This window comes from Capra hircus, chromosome 11, assembly GCF_001704415.2.
Source record: "Capra hircus breed San Clemente chromosome 11, ASM170441v1, whole genome shotgun sequence".
In the NCBI taxonomy this organism is placed as follows: domain Eukaryota; kingdom Metazoa; phylum Chordata; class Mammalia; order Artiodactyla; family Bovidae; genus Capra; species Capra hircus.
In genome coordinates this window covers 31,908,892-31,933,575 of record NC_030818.1, presented here as the reverse complement: position 1 = coordinate 31,933,575, position 24,684 = coordinate 31,908,892, and the positions used below count along the sequence as shown (strand labels likewise).

General features: G+C 37.6%; 1 protein-coding gene across 19 annotated transcripts in view; it reads left to right on the top strand.

The window, feature by feature from the left end:
* The window catches only part of NRXN1 (neurexin 1), a 1,209,846-nt gene that overhangs the window by 1,132,413 nt on the left and 52,749 nt on the right, over positions 1–24,684 (top strand). For 2 of the 19 annotated variants that reach the window (XM_018055230.1, XM_018055229.1), the window contains exon 1: positions 13,267–13,503. The exons of the other annotated variants lie outside the window; for them this stretch is intronic. In XM_018055230.1, the coding sequence (XP_017910719.1) occupies positions 13,471–13,503 (33 nt within the window). In that variant the 5' untranslated portion in view covers positions 13,267–13,470. Of the gene's footprint in view, positions 1–13,266; positions 13,504–24,684 lie in introns of those variants that run through there. 19 annotated transcript variants of the gene reach the window in all.

Genomic DNA, 24,684 nt, shown 5'->3' with positions numbered 1-24,684 from the left:
AACTGGAGGTCGTATACAAAATACAGCTGAAAAAAAAGCCTAGCATTTTCCAAAGAGTTTGGGTAAAACCTAACACATTGCAAAATGAAGCATAGCATCTTGCTAAGGCTTTGCATGAATACTAATTCAAAAATTTCTAACTCTTTACCTTGCAAGATCATTCTTTTTTTACTTTTTTCACACCTAATTTGAAAATTTGTAAGTTTTTACCTTGCCAAAGTTTTTAGTGTTTAATTCAGTTCAGTCGCTCAGTTGTGTTTAATTAACATAGAACAATAATAGCTTCCACTGTGAATAAGCCATGTCAAAGTAAATTATGTAGAAGGATAGAATTGAAACAGTCTGTGGGCACTTAGCAGCCACTTCTTCATGTTAATAGTTATTATTACTATTTATTGACCATTGAATATGTGCCAATTTTCTTCTAAGTGCTATATATTATCTCACTTATAGCTTATGGGAAATTTCAAAGGGTATGTGTTGCCATTATTCTCATGAAGAAGCTGGAAGTCAGGAAGATTGTGCTAACCCTCTGATCTAAGCCCCAAGCTTAGGTCAGGAAACCAGATCTGTCTGATCTCACTGCCCGTGCTCATACCACTGAATTACTCTCTCCCCTGTGATCACACAGTACCTGCATTTGATTGGCAAAAGTGTTTTCAGCACATATCAGCATAGGCAGACTAAATGGTTTTATAAAGTCACAGAATAGGAAACAAAACCCATATCCATTTACTTTGTTCCTTACATGAATATCTCTGACTCAATATAGGGTTTGAACCTAGATGTTATCACTTGTTCCTGAAAGTTCAAAATGTTTACCATGTAATATAATTTCTGTGGCATTTATAATACACTGTGTTAGAGAGAGAGAGAGTGTGTGTTTGTGTGGTCTTGGAGAAGGACCCTGCAATGCTTTTTTGTATTTCCCATTGTTCTTCATATTCAGTTAGGCCATAATAAGTATGGCTGAATCATAGGATAAGTGAATGGTCCATTATGATGCCTTCCTGAGTGCAATTTATAAAAACTACCAGGAACCACCAGATAGGAGGGAAAGCAGGCCCCTCCATCTTACCAATTTCAGTAAGAGTCCTCTGATACTATTTTTCACACAGAATTATTTTTAAGCATTCTTTTGGAATATATGTTTCCGTCACCAGCAAAGTTTGTTTGTTTGCTTGCTTGTTTGTAAATCACCAGTCTAGTTTACACTGTTTAAAAGTTAGTTTTCTCAATTTGGTCTATTAAGGAATAAAATTCAGCAGAGTCTCATGATTATTTAGAATGAGGGCTAACATGTGATTCAGCTCAGTTCAGTTCAGCTGCTCAGACGTGTCCGACTCTTTGCAACCCCATGAACCGCAGCACGCCAGTCCTCCCTGTCCATCACCAACTCCCGGAGCTTACCCAAACTCATGTCCATTGAATCGGTGATGCCATCCAGCCATCTCATCCTCTGTCGTCCCCTTTTCCTCCTGCCCCCAATCCCTCCCAGCATCAGGATCTTTACAAATGAGTCAGCTCTTCGCATCAGGTGGTTAAATTATTGGAGTTTCAGCTTCAACATCAGTCCTTGCAGTGAACACCCAGGACTGATCTCCTTTAGAATGGACTGGTTGAATCTCCTTGCAGTCCAAGGGACTCTCAAGAGTCTTCTCCAACACCACAGTTCAAAAGCATCAATTCTTCTGCACTCAGCTTTCTTTATAGTCCAACTCTCACATCCATACATGACTACTGGAAAATGTGATTCAAAATACATGAATACTGATGCTGCTTTTTCCACTTCCTTACCACATTTCTGTGCTTTAGATTCCTTATCTTCCAAATTTTAGATGTGATTTACTTGCTTTGTCTGTGTTTCTTACCAGGATTTGGTAAGGATAAAATGGGAGTGTATATGTCAAAATGTATATATTGATTATCTATTATTAAATAATTCAGTATCAGTGATTTTAAAAAAAATTTCAGTCTCTCTACAGCAGGGTCATAAACATGTTATAGTTTCCACAGGTGATTTATAATCCTATTTACTAGTCCTAACATTATAGTCATAAAAACTTCTTCATTTTGAACTGGCAAGAAACATTTTCTGACTCTCGTTTATTCATAAGTCATTGTCTAATGAATTCAGAGAATTGAGTCACAACAAGTCACAGAATTATACCACCAAGACCTGAAAGTGGTTTAGTAAAAATGTAAAAGTATAGAGCTACAAAATAGACAAATGTAAAAAACACATATATTGTACAACAGATCTACCAAAATACAAGTGTTCCTAGGACTAGGTGGTCTATAAGAGAGTTGGTGAAAGAAGGCATTTTACGCAGAGATTTGGCAAGAGGCTTGGGTGTGCATCACATTGACAAGTTCATTCATTCATTCCTCATTCATTTAACAAACATTTATTGAATGTCTAATATATGCCAGGCCCAGTGCCAGAGGTTGGAAGGATGAAGTGGACAGAGTTCCAATGTTACAATTGCTAATAATCTAAGAAGAAAAAAGGAAATATACAAACAACTACAACAAACAGAATTATTTAAGTGCTAAAAATGGTATTATTGCAAAGTACTATGGTAACACGATGGAACTCATGACTAACTCTGCCTAGGGACTTGAGAAGCCTGAAAGGAAGAGTAGCATTTGAGCTTGATATAAAGCAATGTGTAGGAGTTTACCAGACTTTTTTCTAAATGGGAAAAGGGCATCTCTAGATAGAAAAGACAACATGTTCACACCAGTGAGGTATAATAGAACATAGCATGCTGGAGACAATGTGAAAATTAGAACAAGCCTTTTGAAAAGTACTTTGGCAGATTGCTTCAAGCTCTATAAAAACTCTTATGTCTTTAGTAATCCCACTTTGGGGAATTTATCTTATGAAAAAAAAAAAAAAACCACAAAGGAAGAAAACTGTTATTTACAATAGCAGAATTACAAAATAGGAATTAATCCATTATCCAAAAAAAAAAAAAGCTAAATATTTAGACAAATTATAACATACCACTTTGGCTATGGGATTAGAATGATAATGATGTTCTAAGTCAAGATGGGAAATGTAGATGCCATTGTATTAAATTATAAAACTATATTTTTATTATTGCAACTAATTTTAAATTAACTTTTATTGGAGCATAGTTGATTTACGCTGCTGTGTTAGTTTCTGCTGTGCAGCAAAGTGAATCAGTTAGACATATACATATATTCATTCTTTTTTAGATTCTTTTCCCATATAGGTGATTATAGAGTATTGAGTAGAGTTCTCTGTGCTATATACACTAAGTTCTTATTGGTTACTTATTATATATATATATAGTAGTATGTATATGTCAATCCCAACCTCCCAATTTATCTCTTCTCCCTCATTTCCCCTTCGGTAACCATAAATTTGCTTTCTATATTTGTGACTCTACAGATGTTTTGTGAATAAGTTAATGTGTACCATTTATTTTAGATTCCACAAATATGAAATATTATATGGTGTCTGTATTTCTCTGTCTGACTTACTTCACTCAGTGTGATAATCTCTAGGTCCCTACAAATGGCATTAATTCATTTTTCTTATGGCTGAGTAATATTACATTGTACATATACACCACTCCCTCTTTGTCCATTCATTTGCTGATGGACGTTTAGATTGCTTCTATGTCCCGGCTGTTGTAAATAGTGCTGCAGCAAATATTGGAGTGCATGTATCTTTTCAAATTATGGTTTTTCCCAGACATATGCCCAGAAGTAGGATTGCTGGGTCCTATGTTAGTTCTATCTTTAGATTTTTAAGGAAACCCCATACTGTTCTCCATAGTGGCAGTGCCTACTTACATTCCCACCAACAGTATAAGAGGATTCCCTTTTCTCCAAACCCTCTCCAGCATTTCTTGTTTGTAGAATTTTTGATGATGGCCATGCTAACTGGTGTAAGATGATACCTCACTGTAGTTTTGATTTGCATGTCTCTAATAATTAATGATGTTGAGCATCTTTTCAAATGCCTTTTAGCTATCTGTATGTCTTCTTTGGAGAAATGTCCATTTAGAACCCCTGCCCATTTTTTTATTGGATTTTTTGTTTGTTTTTGATATTGAGCTTCATGAGCTGTTTGTGTATTTTGGATTAATCCTTTGACAGTCTCTTCATTTGCAAATATTTTCTCCCATTCTGTGGGTTACCTTTTCATTTTGTTTATGGTTTTCTTTGCTGTCTTATTGCAACTATTTAAAATTATGTGTGTACAGATAACAAATAGAAAAGAATGTGAAATGAAAATCAAAACAGTAACAGCAGCATCAACAGCAATAGAAAGTTTTGTGAAGGTAGTAAGATTGAGTTTGAATTGTTTTCATAGATTTACTTGTTGTGATGATCAAATTTACCAGTTAAGCTAATGTATATTGATGGTTTCCCATGTGCTATAAGCATTGTTCAATCCTCCAGTTGAAAAGATAGTTTATCATTTATATAATAAATTTTAAATTTTTTACAGAAAAGCACTTTTACACTTTCATGCCTTTCCTAAAATAACTCTACGATCTTTCTATACCAAAACTGAATGCAGTTTGTTACAGGGAATCTTTTCAGGATCTATTTATCCCATTATTTCCAAGCTCTGTCTAGATTTTCCGACCTTCTATCCCCCACGATGAAAGGTATTACACCATAGAAGTAGAAGTGTGTGTGTGTGTGTGTGTGTGTGTGTGTGTGTGTGTGTGTGTGTGTGTGTTAGTCACTCAGTCATGTCTGACTCTTTGCAATCCCATGCACTGTAGCTCACCAAGCTCCTCTGTCCATGGAATTCTCCAGGCAAGAATACTGGAGTGGGTTGCCATTCCCTTCGCCAAGGGATCTTCACAACCCAGGGATCAAACCTGGGTCTTCTGCATTGCAAACAGATTCTTTGCCATGTAAACCACAAGAGAAGCCCTACACTGCATAACCCAGTTGAATTGGATAATCTAGTCCAAGGGGTGTTATAGTAGAAAGCAGCTGGAGGCAGGAGGAGGGTGTACATAGATACGTTTCTCACACTGAGCTCTAAAACAACCTGTATCAGAATTCCCAGGAGTACAGATTAAGTATACAGTGTTTTACCCTCATCCCTGGAAATTATAAGTAGATCAAGGTGAGACCACATGATTTCCTTTTTTCTAAACACTCAAATTCTTTGGCATCTTAAATTTGGAAAATAATTGCTGTAAAATATTAAATCTACATGAAATAAGTGCTTCTGTCTGCTGTAATTTGCTCATGAACTTTACAGTATAATTGTATGAGTGAGAAGTTTGAGAACTTCTGTTCACTGATTTTCTTATAATGTAATAGCCAATTATGAGCTTTGTTTCCAATTTAGCTTTCACAGTTTTGTTAATGGAGAACACTCCTGATAAGTAAAAATGTGGATTCTGTATGTGGCTTGTGCTTGTGCGCATGCATAGGATTGTGAAGGCATGTGTAACCTTCAGTGTTTACACTCTTCAGTGTTGACATTCTTGATGCTTAAAATATCATTGTGTGGTACGTTATCAGTGGGAGGTGGAGGAAGCAAGGAGGAAGAAGACTCACTTTTTATAATGTCTCGCAAGTTGTACTCACTGAAAAGCAAAAGTTTCTCACACGGTCTACTAAGGCATGTCAGCTTCATGTAATGTTTTGTGCTCTTTTTTTCCCCCTTTTGTTCTTTTCTTTCTTGTCTCCCTTCCTCCTTTCCCTCTTCTTTCTAACAGACCAGACCATGGACTGTGCCTTTTTTGATTAATGCTTTTCATTAATCAGCCAACCAAACTCTTTTTAGATCACTGGTGTCTGTTTGGTAAAAAGCATTGTCCTACTTATAATACTCTGAAAGAATCAGCTTCTTATTACATTTGTCTCTAAAGTTTTGAGTTTGGATCAATGTGAACAGTTTGTCAACTGTCTTTTGAAATTAAACAAATGTATAGCATGACAAAGGGCTCAGAAATTTTTAAAAAATGAGTTAGGGGCTGGCAGTAGACATCCTTTCGGCACCATTTTTACCCTTTGACCTTAAGCTGGCCAATCTGGAAGCCAACTGGGAGAAAATGGTGACCAGGGGATTTCTGAACAGTGCACTCTCCCTTCATTGTGCCATTATTTTTTTTAATATTATTTATTGATTTGGATATACTGGGTCTTAGTCACAGCATGCAAACTCTTAGTTGCAGCCTGTCTAGTTATCTGACCAGGGATTGAACCCTGGCCCTCTGCCTTGGGAATTTGGAGTCTGAGCCACTGGACCCCCAGGGAAATCCCTTTCATATGTTGTTCTTCTGCATTAAATACTTTGGGGGATATCTTTCTGGGTGGATTTATATTTTAAACAATTAGAGAAGATTTGAGAAGATTCAGGTTGTGATCTCATAAAAGAAAGCTTTCCTTCTCTAGAGGTCTAGAGAGCCATCCTAAGAAAACCCTTCTCAGAACAAATGAATTCTTAGGACATGCAGAAGGATCCTGCATGGATATCTGCTTATTCATGGTTTCAAATGGTGGCAGTGAGATAGGAACCAATTCCGTCAAGTGCCATATGTATCTGTGGCTATAAAAGGGTCATTCTATTCTTTTAAATGCTACTATTTGCATATTTCTTCTATGCACATTAATCTTTGTTGCTGAAAAGTATTTTCAACTAAAATATTCTTTACAATGTAAAATTCAATTTGGGAAACTATCCCTTCATGGATGACTCTTAAGCACCTACATTTTTCTTTTTTGCTATGGCGCTGCTCTCTGTTCCAGTTTCTCTCTTGGTGAACATGACTTTTAAATTTTATTCCTTTAATGAAAATCTTCCCATCTCCATTCATTAGGAATCCTGTTGACCTGACTTTTCCTTTAAAAGAATTCTGAATTTGAAACTCTCAGTTGAGCCTGTGCTCAGTCGCGTCATACTCTTTGCAGCCCCATGGACTGTAACCCACCAGGCTCCTCTGTCCATGGCATTTTCCAGGCAAAAATACTGGAGTGGGTTGTCATTTCCTGCTCCAGGAGATCTTCCCAACCAAGCGATTGAACCCACATCTCCTATGTCTCCTGCACTGGCAAGCAATTCTTAAACACTGGCGCCACCTGGAAAGGGGTCTTAAATTACGAAGGTGGGATGCCTATCAATAATGCAGACTTTTGGGACCCATCCAGTTAAGAGAATCAGTCTCCAGGCAGGGACCCAGGATGTTTAACACATTCCTCCTTGGTTCTTATGCAAACTAAACTCAAGAAGAATGATGCTAGAGGAAGCACTAGGGGTAGCTCTGATTGGAAAGAACATTTGCTAGCTACATAGTCAGTAGACTTTCAATTGCTAACTTCACAGATGTTATTGAGTCCTTCTGAGTATCATTTTCTTTTATTTCTAACATTAGTATAATACATTTTAGAATACAGTGTTATGGAAAAGATCATTTGAGGCAGCGGGTTTTGCTTGTGTTTTTACTTTGCAAAAAAGTGTACATACCTAGAGGAATAGTCAGTCTAAAAAAAACAAAACCCACAGGAATAAAGTGGCAGGAAAAAAGACACCATAAGATGTAGAATAAGGGAAATTTTACTCATTTAGACATTAATTCGCTTCCTACCTCTAATGTGTACTTGTACATATTAAATTAGCAGTTAACAGCAGTTAATGGTACTCGATGGTCTCAAACTAGGGCTGCTATTATAGGGGAGAAAAAGCCAAAATAATAAAAATTTAAAACCAAGATAACCCAGTAAAATTTTTATACCATTGCTATGTGTTTATTCTCTTAAAAAATAAAAATGGTCCAGAATATTTCCCTATTCTATATTCTGTCACAACTAGAGCTTACTTCCTGACATATGTCTTTCAAAAGTCACTCATAACATCCTAATTCCCATTCATCATCACAGTGGGGAAAGTACAGACAAGAAAATTTGCATTTAAAACAAAATCTTCAGCCACCACTCATTTTCTTCCAAAAGGAAGCAACTCAAAGCTGCTTCTTTTGTATTTCGTATCCTATCAATGCCCAGTGGAGGATCTTACTCTTCCCTGGATAGCAAAACCTTTCAGTGCCCTACTCCAGTATCAGGGTGGGAGAGAGGGGTTTGGAGCCACTTGCTGTCTCCCTTTTGACATCAACATTTTCCTTTCCTCCAAGTTTTACTCTGGTTGATTATTATGGTGATTTTTAAAATCATGAACCTTGTCAATAACATGTTCATCAATCGACTGAAATGGGACAGAATCCCACTGTCAATTGAAGCAAAGTTATTTAACCTCTCTGCCACAAAACCTTTCATCTGTAAAATGAAGGATTGGACTATGAGAGTTATAAGAGCTCTTATAACAAGTATTTCTGGTTTTAAGAGAATTGTGACATGAAATATTCTCCCACATCACAGAGTGTATGATAATATCTGCATCTGTGGCTATTTTCTCTGATCCCCCTTCCTGTCTTTCTCTCACTTCCTCTGTCCCTCTCTCCTCCTTTCTGTCTCTCTCCTGCTTTCCTGCAATATTTCCCCTCACAAAGAGCATTCATTTGGCTTGAAGCTGCTCCAGTCCCATAGTATTCCAGGTGGCCTTGTATCTCAGCTCTGCTGCACTGACCCTGAATGCCACAGGCTGGGCCAAGTGTGGAAATGGGCATGACAGGAGTCACAGAGGGAAAGTGCCTGATGCTGGTCCTGAGAACTGTGTTCCTAGAACCCTTATATGTGGATAGAAAGGCTGGGTGAGAGTCTGAAGAAAAGAACTACTAACCCCCTTCCTATGGGGAACAGCAGAACTTTGCCTCCTCTGCAAGCTATGATGGGGGTCGTGAATAATTTTATTGTTCAATTGTGTCCAACTCTTTGCAACTCCATGTATTATAGCCTACCAGGCTCCTCTGTCCATGGAATTCTCCAGGCAAGAGTACTGGAGTGGGTAGCCATTCCTTCCTCCAGGGTATCTTCATTCACTTGTTTGTTTACAAGTCTAACTTTGTGGACTCTCAGTTCAGTTCAGTTCAGTCACTCAGTCGTGTCCGACTCTTTGCGACCCCATGAATCACAGCACACCAGTCCTCCCTGTCCATCACCAACTCCCGGATTTCACTCAAACTCACGTTCATCAAGTTGGTGATGCCATCCAGCTGTCTCATCCTCTGCTGTCCCCTTCTCCTCCTGCCCCCAATCCCTCCCAGCATCAGGGCCTTTTCCAATGAGTCAATTCTTTGCATGAGGTGACTCTGAAGTAACCTAAAACCATAAGTAGCCTAAGAAGTATAATTTGAAAGTCACCAAAATCCCTCCCCTTCACATATTCCTTCAAAGAGCCCTCCTGTGATCCCTGTAGATATTACATTTCCTGGCCACATCTATAAGAATTCAAATAGAAAGAGGACTAGGGACCTCAGTCTTTCATATTGTTAATTTCAATGAGATTAATTTCTCAGATCCTTTATTTAAATGAAGCTTCCATGGAGAATGGATTACTTGGCCAATTAATGGCATCCAAGCAATTTGAATGTGTTTCTGATACATTGTTTATCACAGGTTTTCAGGTCACCACACTGATTTTTCTTCTATCCTCATCCTTATCTGCTATTTCTTCTCCATGACTTCTTAATTTTGGAGTAACTCAGGGTTTTGTCCACAGTTAACTTTTCTTTGCTATCTCATTACAATGTATACAGAATACTTTTTTAACCTCTTTGTGAATACAATAGAAAAGCCTGCTGTTTAGAGCATGGTTTCTCAGTCTTGGTATTGTAGATACCTAGAGCCAGATAACTCTTTGATGTAGGGGCTGTGTGTTTTAAGATGATAAGCAGCATCTTTAGCTACAACCCACTAGATGCTGGTAACACCTCCTCTGGTTGTGACAACTAGAAGTGTTTCCATACATTATCAGATGTTCTCCTGGGATAAAAACCATCCCCATAAACCATTGATTTAGAATAATTTAGTGTAAAACAAGCAAACAAAAAATCCTTTAATAATGTATATTATAAACTTTTGACTTAATCTGGCCAATTCATTTTTTAATGTTTATATCTCTTCAGTTCAGTTCAGTTCAGTTCAGTTGCTCAGTCGTGTCCCACTCTTTGCAACACCATGAATCACAGCACACTAGGCCTCCCTGTCCATCACCAACTCCCGGAGTTCACTCAAACTCACGTCCATCGAGTCAGTGATGCCATCCAGCCATCTCATCTTCTGTTGTCCTCTTCTCCTGCCCCCAATCCCTCCCAGCATCAGAATCTTTTCCAATGAGTCAACTCTTCACACGAGGTGGCCAAAATATTGGAGTTTCAGCTTTAGCATCAGTCCTTCCAAAGAAATCCCAGGGCTGATCTCCTTTAGAATGGACTGGTTGGATTTCCTTGCAGTCTAAGGGACTCTCAGGAGTCTTCTCCAACACCACAGTTCAAAAGCATCAATTCTTCGGTGCTCAGCTTTCTTCACAGTCCAACTCTCACATCCGTACATGACCACTAAATTTATAGAAATCTGAATAACAACAACTAATGAGTCAAAAATAGAATCTATAAGGCAGGTTCTGGTTTGGGGATGAAATAAGTTTGTGCCCGGGAGGAAATAGAAGAAAATGGATTTCATCTTGTCTTTAAACCTACACCATTATTGATAAAAACATGAACACTACCTTCCTTTTAAAGCAGCAGTAAACAATATCCTAAATTAAGATTCAAGTTTAACTCTGCCGCTTCTTGCCAATTTCATCCTGCTGAGAAAACTAAATTTGGAAGAGTCAGTTCACCCAAATTCAGGTAATTATCCAAATCGTGTATTTCTCATTCTTTCACATTCCTGCCTCTAAGAATCAGAGATAATTTCGGTGAATTGTCACTGGAAGTTGTAAAGCCTTTAACCCATGTAAGTTTGTTTCGCTGTTTGTATTCAGAGATGAAAGCCCTAGAAGTTAATATGGGATGTGGAAGTCTTTGGCTAAGCCTGCGAGAACTTATACCTAGCAGCTCTCTTCTTGCCCATATCTACCAAATTTTCTTTGCATGCCAAAACCCAGGCCACCTTCCTTCTGTCTCTCCTCCTTTTCCTTCAGTATTTTAGCTTAAAACATCTACCAATCTCGTCCTTTAAAAAAATATTTTATTTATTTATTTGGCTGCACTAGTCTTAGTTGCAGCATAGAGGATCTTTATTGTTGCAGCATGCAAACACTTTAGTCGAGACAAGCAGTATCTAGTTCCCTGACCAGGAATCAAACCCAAGCACCCTGCATTGAAAGCCTGGACTCTCAGCCACTGGACCACCAGGAAATCCCAATCACATCCTTTTAAATCTAAATGAATATAAATGCCATCACTTAACATTGATTAACTAATTTTGAATTAGAAAAGTAACACATAGACTTGGATTTAAAAATGTACAGAATTGTACCTATTGGAACTATGCCAGGTCCCACCTTTGAACTCAACACTGCTCAGATTTAACCACTATTAACTGATATTGTTATGTCCTTGCAGAAATTTCCTCTGCATATGCAGCTTTGTATTTGCATATCTAAATGTGTGTGTTTAGTGTGTGTATAGCCTTTAAACAATTTTGAATTTGTACCTTTAATTTTTGTTTACATAGCAATACATCTTAGAGGACTCTTCATATACACGTTTGAATTTACCACATTCTATTTTACAGCTACAGAATGTCTGACTGTAAAACTAATTTATCTCCTCAGTTCATTATTGATAATTAGGTGGCTTCTAGTTTGGGGCTATTATAATAGTTCAATAAATAGGTTTCACATCTTCATGTCAGTGTTTCATTCTTGTTTTCTTTTTGATAAGTACTCTGAGCCTTCATCTTTTCTTTTAAAAGAATAAAGTGTGACTATTGAGGTTTATATTATTTAATATATAGGGCAAATTGATAGAATGGGCAGAAAATGATGTATGTTTTAAATAATTTTTAAAATGCTGTATTCTTTTCTAATAGACAACACTGAATAAAGGAATGAGAGGAAAGGAATTGGCAAAAAAAAAAAATCTTGACAGAATGCGAGTCTTTCAAAAGGATGAGTTTAAAAAATAGTTGCCAAGACAAAATGAGCTGTGAAATTTCAGCATTCTAAACCTCCATAGCAATTTTTCTTATTATGGCACACCTATCAAGATTTATTCTCAGATATTTTTTCTAAGTAGTTTTGCATGACTCTGAAAGCAGTTAGAATTAGTCCTTGAAAATGCCAGGAGATAATAATAACTGGGCCATAAAGAACAATAGATGTGCCCTAGGACTCTTTCTGATATAAATGTTATTCCTGAAGATCATTCAGTGTTTCTTTTGGACTTTTAAAAAATATCTCCATGCTACTGCCATTTGAAACACACCACAGTCTCACCACTTAAAACCTTCCTATCAGACAGGATACACTCAGCTCAGTTACCTTCAACTGTGCAATATGTCTGCTATTATAGAATGATCAATAAATGCAGATGTACTGGGGATATATTTCCATATGGTATTCCAGATGTGGAGACTCTGTTTATGAAAGAATTATTTTAAATTTTAGAGGAAAGGCAAAAAATAAGTATGTATTTCCAACACTGGATAGCTCATTTGTTTTTCTTTGGGAAGCAGGATGTACATTCTTTGGTGCTTGTTTTTATTTTTAATGGTCGATAAAATGGCATATTTATTGGGACTTAAATCGTCTTTAAAGAGAAACAGCTCCAATTGGCAAAAAAAAAAAAAAAGCATAGTAATCTACTTCTTAATATTGCATAATTGCCATTGCAAAATTATCCCATAAAAATACTCATTATATACAGGGCATTCAAAAAATGCCATTCGTTAACTTGGAAATAAAATTACAATTATGAAGCTTTGAGCTGATTCTGTTAGGAGGTTTGCATGCTAATTGCAGTTTAAGGCTTCTAATTTAATATTAGGTGAAAACGTGATGATCAGCTGAAGGAAAGCACATAAGAGAAGTTTAAGGGTTGGGATGTTAAAAAGTAGTTTCTTTTCTGCTGGGCTATAACATTGGATTACAAAGTAAAAATTGGATTACCGAGAAAAATTCCCGTGCATGAAAATAGGTCTTTATTTAGGTCAGGGGTTTAGGGGGATGTCGGTTTCCCTATGCAGTCGCAGCCAGGGAGCAAATTCAACAGCAGCAACTGCCTAGACTTTTTGAGCGGGGCGCGGGTTGTGGGCTGTGTACCAACAGCCTCGTCAACTGCAGACGGAACTGCAGCATCCCTTCCTGCAGTAGCTCGTCAGCCATTGGCTCATTGGTGACACGTGACTGATAGAGCCTTTTCTGTGTCTTTTCTCGCCCATCTGTGTGCAGGGCACTGATAGGCCAGGCTGATGCGCAGGCAATTTATCATTTTGATCTCCCACTGAGTCAGGGAGCTCTCCTGTCACCAGTATTGATTTCAGAGGATGGACTAAATTTCCTAGGATTTCCATTAAGAATTAAGAAAAAAAGCTCTAAGCACGCAGGGTAGCCAGACAGACATGGATATGAGATGGCACTGTGAAAACTCGCAGGTAGCTTCTTCTATCACAGCCGGTGCTCAGCACAGCTTAGAACTGCAGCATGCAGGGTTTAAGATACCAGAAGCCTGAGAACAATAATAATGAAACTAAGAATAAACTCTTTCGGATAAACTAATTTTAAGATTTATATTAAACTGTTTCTTCTTGGAATTGCATGTCAAATTTATGCATGCTCTATAGGAAATGTAGAAAGGTTGTTTTAAATTTTTAAATGTCCTTAAACCCTGAGCATGGTTGCTTATACTTTTGTTTGCTGCTTTCTGTGAGCTTCAGAGGTTTTTGAGCATGCTTGTGGCAGAAACAACCGAAAATTGTGTGTGTGTGTGTGTTTCTATATATGTATATATGTATTAAGTTGGTTCGAGTAAAAGCATGAATAAAAGCTGCTTTCAATACCTGCCAGACTGCTTTATTATTGTTAATGACTTGATGATAATTTTGCCTAAATATGCTTAGATTCTGACCATGCATGCTTTTGCGGCAGAGTGGATTTTCGTTGAGAAGTCATGAAGGTGGAATGTGTGAATTAAATGTATGTTTAATGCAGCAGAAAATGTATTAGTGATTATTAAATCTGATTAATTAATGGAAATATTTCATGATGGTAAGATTTGAGTAACATTTATTTACACTAATTATTTCTGCTTACTGAAAAAATGCATATCTGGGATGAATGAAAGTGATTGTATTTTTGAAATATGAATTTTGATTATTTCAGAAATAGGATGATTTCAGTTTTTAAAAATGAATCTGAGATAAGAGAATTAGAAACATTTTTTAATTTTAGCCTAGGAGAGAATTGTGTATTTGAGACATTATGTGCCTGTTCATGTGTGTGGATTCTTTGGCTAATTGTTTGATAGTCTCCTAGCTATCCTTATTCTCCTGAAGAGGAGAAAAACCTTGGCATTGAAATGTTTCCTAGGCCCATGGGAATTAGAGCCAGCAGAAGCAAGAGTAGGACCAGATGGGATTGGCATGCTTGGCAGGGAGTAGAGACAATAGGTGGGGGCGGAGCAGATGGAGAACAGAAGGGAGTGAATCTCAGGAAAGGGGAGGGAGGAGGGGGAAGGGAGGAGTTGGCTTAATAGTGAAGGAAGCCTGGCCTCCCTTTTCAAAGTAACTTCCGATTGCATCGTCCTTTCATTATGAGAAAGTCATGTCTGTTGTGACAACTATTTTTCGTAGATTAGGAGAGAAGTTCCATGAATAGACGGTACTTTGCCAGATTATAAATGGTGTGTTATTTGTTGTGGTTTGTAATCTTTTCCTCTTTGTCATATTCAGGAGAAGTAGGAATAAAATTTAAATTTAGTTGTCATGTTATTTGAGCTTGTAGTATTTAAACATAAGTAAGGCAATAACTACTAAACTTATTTTCAGATTGTAACAATTCAATCATCAATAAGGCTTATTGACTTTTTCCCTAAGTAAGTTTTCAATTCTGAAAACATACGGAGCTCATGCTGACTAATCTGTTATTTCACTTCTGACTCATAAATACATGTTCATTTCTAGAATAACTTTGAATGTTTTATTTAAGTACTTGTTGATTTTATCATGAAGTCTCAGGGCTTGACCAATGCCTAGTTCAAATTCTACAATAAACTTAATGACTCAGCCTCCTCAATGAAGCCCAGAAAATTGGTCATTGTCTTTGCCCAGAAGTGTCATAGGATTGAGAAAGAATAGAAAATGAATTTACTTAGGAATTCTATTATTTTAATTATTATTTCAAAATCCTAAGGTGAATCCAGACACAATTCCCAGTCCTAAGTAAAACTGAATTTTACCAAGTTCATGCAGTCAAAATGTACCAGTGAAAAAACAGTTTTAAAAGTTTAAGTATGCACCTCTTGCATTTGGCTGGCGGATCTTGTGTATGGAGAGAATTTCCATTTTCTAAAAGTTTTGCCATGTTGCATGTCTCTTTTGACTGCTTTTTGAAACTTGGCAAGGAATTATGTATGCCTTAAAGTAAATGAAAATCTTTACCTTTAATATCCTGGGATACATTTTAAATAATTTACTGAAATTATATTGATTTTCCTAGAGTTAACAAATGAAACCAATTTCTTATACTTTCTCCAGTCCTTTTCTTCCATGCCTTATTTTTCAAAATTAAAGAGAGTCCACTAAACAGCAAAATTCTCCCCAGTTGGCAAATTCCCTCTGATGTTCTTAGGAAAAACTATTGTCTACAGATAGATGTTTGAACAGATATTTATATTTTGGAGTGTTGACTTGTGTTCATTAAGCAAGATAACCCAGTGTTAAAGAATAAATATTTTCAATTACTTTGTCCAATCAAGGTTGCCTAATAGGCTGAGAAGGACTTCCTCATGTGGCTCATTGGTAAAGAGTCCACCTGCCAATGCAGGAGAGATGGGTTCAATCCCTGGGTCAGAAGATCCCCTGGAGAAGGAAATGGCAACCCACGCCAGTATCTTGCCTGGGAAATCCCATGGACAGAGGAGCCTGGTAGGCTATAGTCCATGGGGTCGCAAAGAGTCAGAAAAAGGCTTAACAACTGAATAGCATCAAGAATAGGCTGACAGCCCCATTCTCCTTCTGTGGAATAAAACTAGAAGAGCCCTAAAATGGTATTAAATGTTTGGTCACAATAGCATTTGGGCTCAACTGCCAAACAAATTTCTCACCAAGACATTAACCAGGAAACGCTTACACAGTTACAAAGTAATTAGTCATGTAGCATTGCATATTAAGAATGTTTTGGGTAGTTATGATGAAATGTTACCGTCCGCGTGCCTTCCATATGCTCCTTTAATTTACAGAATGTGATCATCCCACAGCATCTGGGTGCATTTATAAACTACAAGAGCAATCAGTTAACTATACGATCGATGCAGTAGGCAGAATGCTAATTGATGGCAGAAGCCCTTTTTCAAATGGGAAAATAATGCATGTAGCCAAGGACTTTCAGTCTTTGTCTATATTAAATTTAAATGTTTCAAGAAGTAAGCTTATACTCTGCCCATTTGGAAAATAACACATTTGAAACAAGATTTTACCTTGTCAAAATAAGTGGTCTTAATTCCAGTGTTATGAGCACCAGCATAATTCATAGGTGAACAGAGTTAGTGAATAGTTAATTATACTTAGACCCAAGTGGTATCTTTTATTCAGTCTTATTTTTTACTTTCCATTTCCTATACTCCCAGTTCTTTTTTCCTCTGCTGTTTTAACTGTCATTTTTGGACTTAAATGCCATTTGTTCCAGACCTCTATTCAGTTCAGTTCAGTTCAGTCACTCAGTTGTGTCCAACTCATTGCGACCCCATGAATCGCAGCACACCAGGCCTCCCTGTCCATCACCAACTCCCGGAGTTCACTCAAACTCATGTCCATCGAGTCAGTGATGCCGCCGTGGGATGGCTCCTCTAGGCCCTCCTGTTCCCGCGCAGCCATGGCTCCTTAGACTTGGGGACCTCTATTACTAAACAGAAATAATAAACTATATATAAATTCAGCAGAATATAATGACCCCAAGGCAATGGCACCCCACTCCAGTACTCTTGCCTGGAAAATCCCATGGATGGAGGAGCCTGGTAGGCTGCAGTCCATGAGGTCGCTAAGAGTTGGACACGACTGAGTGACTTCACTTTCACTTTTCACTTTCATGCATTGGAGAAGGAAATGGCAACCCACTCCAGTGTTCTTGCCTGGAGAATCCCAGGGACGGGGGAGCCTGGTGGGCTGCCGTCTATTGGGTTGCACAGAGTCGGATACGACTGAAGTGACTTAGCAAATTCTGCTTGTGCCTTTTTGTGTATATTTAGTCTTTGAATGTTATTGATTTCTACTAAGGTTACCACATTGACCCAGAAATATATTTACTTTCTGCTATCTTATTTACATTTAGTTGATTGTTGATACTTGACTCTCCTGAAGGCTCCCTTCCCTCATTACTCTAACACAGAGAATGGAGCCAAGAACATTATCAGGTAGATAGGCAATTTCCAGTATACAGAATAATTGGGGAAAGCCACAGGCAGATTAAAAAAAACTCATGGGCATCTCTAGTGTCTCACAGAAAATTAAGACACCTTGAGTCCAAACTAAATAATAACCATGAAAAAGCAAAAATATATAAAAGAGATTTGCTAGTTTTATAGTTCTGTTTCATGAAGTATGTGTGATTACCACTACATACTTTGTTTTCTTTTGACCCTCAAATTTTCATCCTCATTTGAATTCACTTGATTATGCAATGGAAACTATCTGAGAACTACTCTTCACCAAAAAGATGAAAATCAGTTATATATTTTTATTTTCATTGATGTGGGGGGGAAAAAATATATATATAGAGAGAGAGAGAGAGACAGAGAGACAGAGAGACAGAGAGACTGCAGATTGAGCCACAATTTATTTTCCTGATAACAAGGCTCAGAAAGTTTTCTTACTATTTTCCCATGAATAAATATAAAACGCTTTATTACCTTAAGTATTCCTTACTTTAAAAGACAAAACCTGCATGTAATGGTGGGAATGACTTGAATATTATTTAGGGAACCAAAAGAAATCAATCTTCAAAAGTCATCAGTATTGAAGTCTGTGTGCTATCATGTTTGTTTTCATATTTTTTATTTAAGCATAACAGGATCACAGTCTTGACTCTAAGCATATATCAGACCAAATTAAAATTACAGAACCTCACAGTCTAGATTTACTGGTAAATTCATAGGTGGCATGGGAGGGTTGTTTAGATCTGTGGGCAAACGCCTTCACCTGTCCAACCTCTTCACATATTTCAAATTAAAAACTCTACTACAGCTTCAAGGGCTTCCCTGAGAGCTCAGTTGGTAAAGAATCCACCTGCAATGCAGGAGACCCCGGTTCGATTCCTGGATCGGGAAGATCCGTTGGAGAAAGGATAGGCTACCCACTCCAGCATCCTTGGGCTTCCCTTGTGGCTCAGCTGGTAAAGAATCCGCCTGCGATGCAGGAGACCTGGGTTTGATCCCTGGATTTGGAAGATTCCCTGGAGAAGGAAAAGTCTACCCACTCCAGTATCCTGGCCTGGAGAATTCAATGGGCTGTATAGTCCATGGGGTCGCAAAGTGTCAGCCACATCTGAGTGACTTTCAGTTTCACTACAGCTTCAAAGACAATGCTGTCCCATTCAGTCATCCAGGGAAAGGATTTTTCTTATCATGAAAAGCTATTATATATACAAAATATATAATACTGTGTATGTTTAATAAAGAATGTAAATGACTAAGACTATCTTTATGACTTCAGAACACTACTATTTTATTTTGAAATCCAAAATTGTACATAGAATTTTGATGTGTTTTGAAGCTCCTTATTTTGGAGACATAGAGGTATAACCCAAGAATCGATTCTCAGTCACCCATGTGCGGACAACCTACATAATGGATTATATTGCATGACTAGATGTGTTTTCTAGACCACTTAACCTCCCACAGGCTGAAAAATCATTGTTTTCAATCATGTGCTGTGACTTCTTTCAATGAGCTCATTTAGATTTGAGTGGATCGCCTAGCCACTGGATTCGTAGCAGGACTACAATATTTTCAGAATTGAATGTAGTGTATGTCTGTGTCTGCTTTAAAACACTGCTAAATATTTAGCTGATACATAATAGGTCTCAAGAAGACATATGAAAAACTAGAAATTTGGGGGTAATAAGCTACTCTTGGGTTTGCCTAGAGTTTTCTTAGGCCTTCAAGAAGTATACCATCTCTTTCCAGAATGCTTAAATTTATCATTTATAAGCAATTACTAAGCACTACTTCAGTGTTTTTTTGTCCGTTTAGTAGTTAAAATGTGAAAAAATATATACTGATTGATTGATCTATACTAGAACTTCCTCAGAGAAGGCAATGGCAACCCACTCCAGTACCCTTGCCTGGCAAATCCCATGGACAGAGGAGCCTAGTAGGCTGCAGTCTGTGGGGTCGCTAGGAGTCGGACACGACTGAGTGACTTCACTTTCAGTTTTCACTTTCATGCATTGGAGAAGAAAATGGCAACCCACTCCAATATTTCTGCCTTTCCCTGGAGAATCCCAGGGACGGGGGAGCCTGGTGGGTGGCCATCTCTGGGATCGCACAGAGTTGGACACGACTGAAGTGACTTAGCAGCAGTAGCAGCAGCAGGACTCCCTGGTGGCTCAAATGGTAAAGAATCCACCTGCAATGCAGGACACCTGGATTAGATCCCCGTGTTGGGAAGATCCCCTGGAGAAGGGAACAGCTATCCACTCCAGTGTTCTGGCCTGGAAAATTCCATGCACAGAGGAGCCTGGCAGGCTACAGTCCCTGGGGTCACAAGGGGTCACAAAGAGTCAGACATGACTGAGCAACTTACTCTTCACTTCACTTCCTACCAGAGCTCTGCTTAATGTCAAGGGTGACTCAAAGGAAAGTAAGATACTTTCTAACTTGAAAGTCCAGCTGAAGAGAAAAGACAAACGCATATAAAACTAGCGGAGTACTGAAGGCTGAACAATTTTACTCTATTGTCTCAAATAATAAACACATTTTTGCTGAGCATCGATTACATACTTCATGGTGGTTTGAAGAAAGGAGTGTCCACTGTGAGCTAAGTAGACGCACTGTTTTTCTGCTGCATCTTCTCTGAATTTGTTTGAGCAGCCTCAGTTAGCCAGTCATAAAAGGTAACACAGAATCAAGTCTAATTCAGTGGGCTGCACATCCTGTAATACCAATACCAGCCTCTGAAGTGGTGTTTAGGGCACTGAGGGTGTTGGAGTATGAAGCAAGATCCCAAGTAGCTTGTCTCAAATCAGTCAAGGTGACTGTTTCCTGTTCTACATCTTGTTAGCATAGCATATTGATTTCTTAAAAGCCAGTTTTCATGTTTTGTGAATAATAAAAGTAATATAAAATATGTATAAATTTTTAGTTAAAAATCACCTGCGTATATAGTATGTCTATTTTTCTTACTTTGTTAAAATTATACATTGCTGCTAAAAATTTTCCTTTAAAAAATAAGAAATTGATTTCCTTTTACTGGTGGGATGACTTAAAATATTGAGTTGTTTTTTCAATAGTAATTAGACACTTCAGATTAAGTATAACTATCTCAGGCTGCTAGGGTATAAATGAGTGTAACTGTAAGTTACTCCAGCAATAATTTTCAGTATGCCTAATTCTACTTCTCTGACTCTATTTTCTTTTTGAAGGGCCCCCACCAAAAGAAACTAGAACATGGGTGGGAATAGGCAGGAAGCAAAGGTCTGGCATAGATTGGAGCAATTTTGAATAAGCGATAATTATGTAAATAGCCTACTCTGTTACTGAGTTACTATCAATATTATCACTTTCTCAGTAAGTAGTTTAAAATATAATGAATAATTAATAGGAAACTTGATGAACCATTCATTAGAACTGAGTGAAATAATAACCTTAGGTATAAAATATCAAAATGAATAGTTTTTATTATTTTTCAAAATTTCAAGCTAGAGACAGTAAGCTCAGGTGACTGGAGTCGTGCAATAAAAGTTTCTAAGATTCCTGTCTTCCTAGCTGTTCAAATAGCCTGATACTTGACTTTAGTTGCAATAAATGTAGTCATTTTAAACAGGAAATTGCTGATGCAATAACAAAATAAACACTGACTTTAACCTCTCTTTCTCCGTTAACAATTCCCTAAATGATGCATCAACCCTTTGTATTTCTTTAGCAAGAGGGTTGAGGGTTTAAAATGATGAGATGAAGTAAAAATGTATATGCTTGGTTTATTTGAAAGTCTATAGTGTAAGATCATTTCTAAAGATGTCATTCAAATGAGGATAATACATATTTTGTGTCTGTAAATACTGCAAAAGTAAAGAATTCATAGGTTACTTTTTTATGGTTTCAATTGTGTTCTTTTCCTTTATGAATGCATCTGTATCTGTTTTCAAAGATAATTATTTTATAATTATTTTCAGTTTTACCAATTTACATATAAGTTGATCAGATCAGTATGATTCTTTTATATTTTAGTTTTGAAATAAATTATTTAATTTGCAATTATTTAAATTTATAGAAATGTCATAATAATATTTAAAGAGAGGTCACTCTTCATCCAGCTTCCCCTGACATTAGGATCTTACGTAAGCTTTGTACTTCTGTCATTGCTGCAGAATTAACATTCAATATGCGCTTTGAGAAATGGTTTCTTTTATGGGATTTTTGTGTCATATATGCCACTGAGTGACATCAAACGACTTTTGGAAAATTTGACATCAATTGGATTTATTTCCACAAATACCTAAGAGATTTCTTCCCACTGGGCTACCCAGAATTTCTGCTAAGAAACATTCAGTCAAATATTTTAGGAGGAAAACAATTTTTTTTCTTCCCACCCTTATTAGTATCAGTTTTATTTTGAAGTTGGTCACAGACTCTCTTTTGCTTTCTCAGTTTCCTTGAGAAATTTTACCATTCTCAGCAGAGAGCGCTCTCCTGAATTCTAGACCTATTCTTACAGCTGCCTCTGGCTTCCCTGGTGGCTCAGATGGTGAAGAATCTGCCTGCAATGCCGGAGACGCAGATTTGACCCCTGGGTGGAGAAGCTCCCCTGGACAAGGGAATGGCTACCCACTGCAGTGTTCTTGCCTGGAAAATTCCACTGATAGAGGAGCATGGCGGGCTATAGTGCATGGGGTCACAGAGTTGGACATGACTGAAGCAACTTAGCAGCCGGAGCAAACTAACTAACTAAAGTGAAGTCGCTAAGTCGTGTCTGACTCTCTGAGACCCCATGGGCTGCAGCCGACCAGACTCCTCCATCCATGGGATTTTCCCCCACCGACCAGACTCCTCCATCCATGGGATTTTCCCCCACCGACCAGACTCCTCCATCCATGGGATTTTCCAGGCAAGAGTACTGGAGTGGGTTGCCATTTCCTTCTCCGGGGGATCTTCCTGACCCAGGGATTGAACCCCAGTGTCCCGCATTGTAGGCAGATGCTTTACCATCTGAGCCACCAGGCTGTCCCAGTTCACCTCAAATTCAACATGTCCCTTGGTGAATAGATTATTTTTTAGAGTTTATACAATTTTAAAGCATTTTACTCTAATAGGTCTACGTAAAGACATTATACTAGAGAAAGTTTTACTGCTACTGTGTGGTGAAAAACTAGCTATTTAAAATCTGATACTTGATTCCCCCATTTGTAAGATGAGGGGTTTGTAGCTCTAATACTTTATAATTTAAGAGTGTGAATAATTGAGAATTTCATTTAAAAGAAAAACTTTTTAAAGAAAAGTGGCTTCAAAGTATAGACTGCTTTTCCTTTTGTTGAGTCATCTCCCCTGAATTTTTAGGTGAATCTGCATCTGAAGTTTTCTTATAAAATGTTCATTTTGAAACTGGGGGGAGAATGATTCCAGTCATGGCTAGCATTAATTAGAGGGAAATCTCCTTTTGCATTTCCATAGTGAAGAATCTAGAGGCTTCTTAGCACTCTGTGTGCAAGGCCTGTAAATTTCAGATAATTATTGGTTTGGAATCCTGAAAACTAACAATAGGAAATGCTATAGAAGGAACATCTTTTTGTTTCGACATCATCTTGACAAATGAGGGAAATCTTTGCAGTATGTGCATCACAAAAACAAGCAATTCTGTGAAAACAAGGGAAAAGGGGCCTGTGCTGCCTATTTTCTCCTTGTGTTCCAAACCTTCACCTTTGCAAAGAGATCTTGAAATGATTTCAGATCTATTTTTTATACTTTGAATAGCAAAAGAGCTAAATTATTCATTATAAGTGAAAATATTTATTACCGTGTGTCAAGAAACTCTGACTCCCTTTCTGGTATTCCTAGTAAGAACCCTGTGGTGTAAAATTATGGGCTGAATCTGCTAAATAATTACCCACATGAAAGCTCTACCTACCATGTGTATTTTTAGGCTTTATATCAATAAATGTTTCATAAAGTGCTATATACACTGGACTAAAATTCCTTCATCCCCAAATCAGTTTCAAATTCTTCTTTAAGAGAACAAGGTACAAGAGGCTTCTAATGAAGGTGGTAAAGAAAGAGGTAACATAAGCAATCAACAGCACAGTCTGCAAAAAATTCTCATCACCAATAAAGATTTATGAAAAATAAATTTGATCAGTACCAATGACATCCTCAGAGAACAAGACTTTGTAAGCATTTTCCTATAAATGTGAAAAAGAAAGTGGGTCTATATTGAGAACAAAGGTTAAATGTGTAGGGCAGATAATTTTTATGAGTGTTCATAATTTAGCTATAAAAACTTATATAGTTTGTGAATGTCTATAGCAGGTGGAAATACTTAGCAGAGAAATATTTGTAGACATAGGAAATGATATTAAAACTTTGACACAATATTAAGACTCTATTTATAGAAGTTATAATGATTTCACTTTTAATTTTTTTTTTTTTCTATTTCTTATCAGCATTTAAACCCAGACAGGATTTAATGGACGCTCTGGGAAACCAGCATTTTGGAGTACAAATTGTTATGTGTAGGAGAGACTTAGCTTCTAATGAAATCTTATACTGATAGATTTGACTTCCAGAACACAGTTAGCTTGAAACATTTCCACTGTAAAGCATTACCTGGACCCCACAAAGCTCAGGATGCATTGTGGTGATAGGCAGAGCAAAGAGGGGTGAAGTATTATGCAGGATGGTAACCCGACACTTTTCACTAGCTTTTTCTATTATGGACACGTGAAGGCCTGGATCCTGTTACAGCAGCTTTGAAACATGTTCACCACCCATGGTCTTCCCTGGAGGCTCAGACAATAAAAAAATTCCCCTTCAATTCAGGAGACCTGGGCTCAATCCCTGGGTTGGGAAGATCCCCTGGAGAAGGGATTAACTACCCACTCCAGTATTCTGGCCTGGAGAATTCCGTGGACAGAGGAGCCTGGTGGGCTACAGTTCATGGGGTCACAAAGAATCAGACACACTGACCGACTTTCACTTTGATGACCCTTAGTGTCTTTTTTTTTTTTTTTAATTTCTTTCAATTGGAATATAATCGCTTTATAATGTGTTAGTTTCTGCTGTACAATGAGGCAAATCAGCTATATTATATGTATATATGTATCCCCTTCTTCCTGAACCTCCCTCCCACCTTACCACCCCCCATCTCACCCATTTGGGTGATCACAGAGCACTGAGGTGAGCTTTCTGTTCT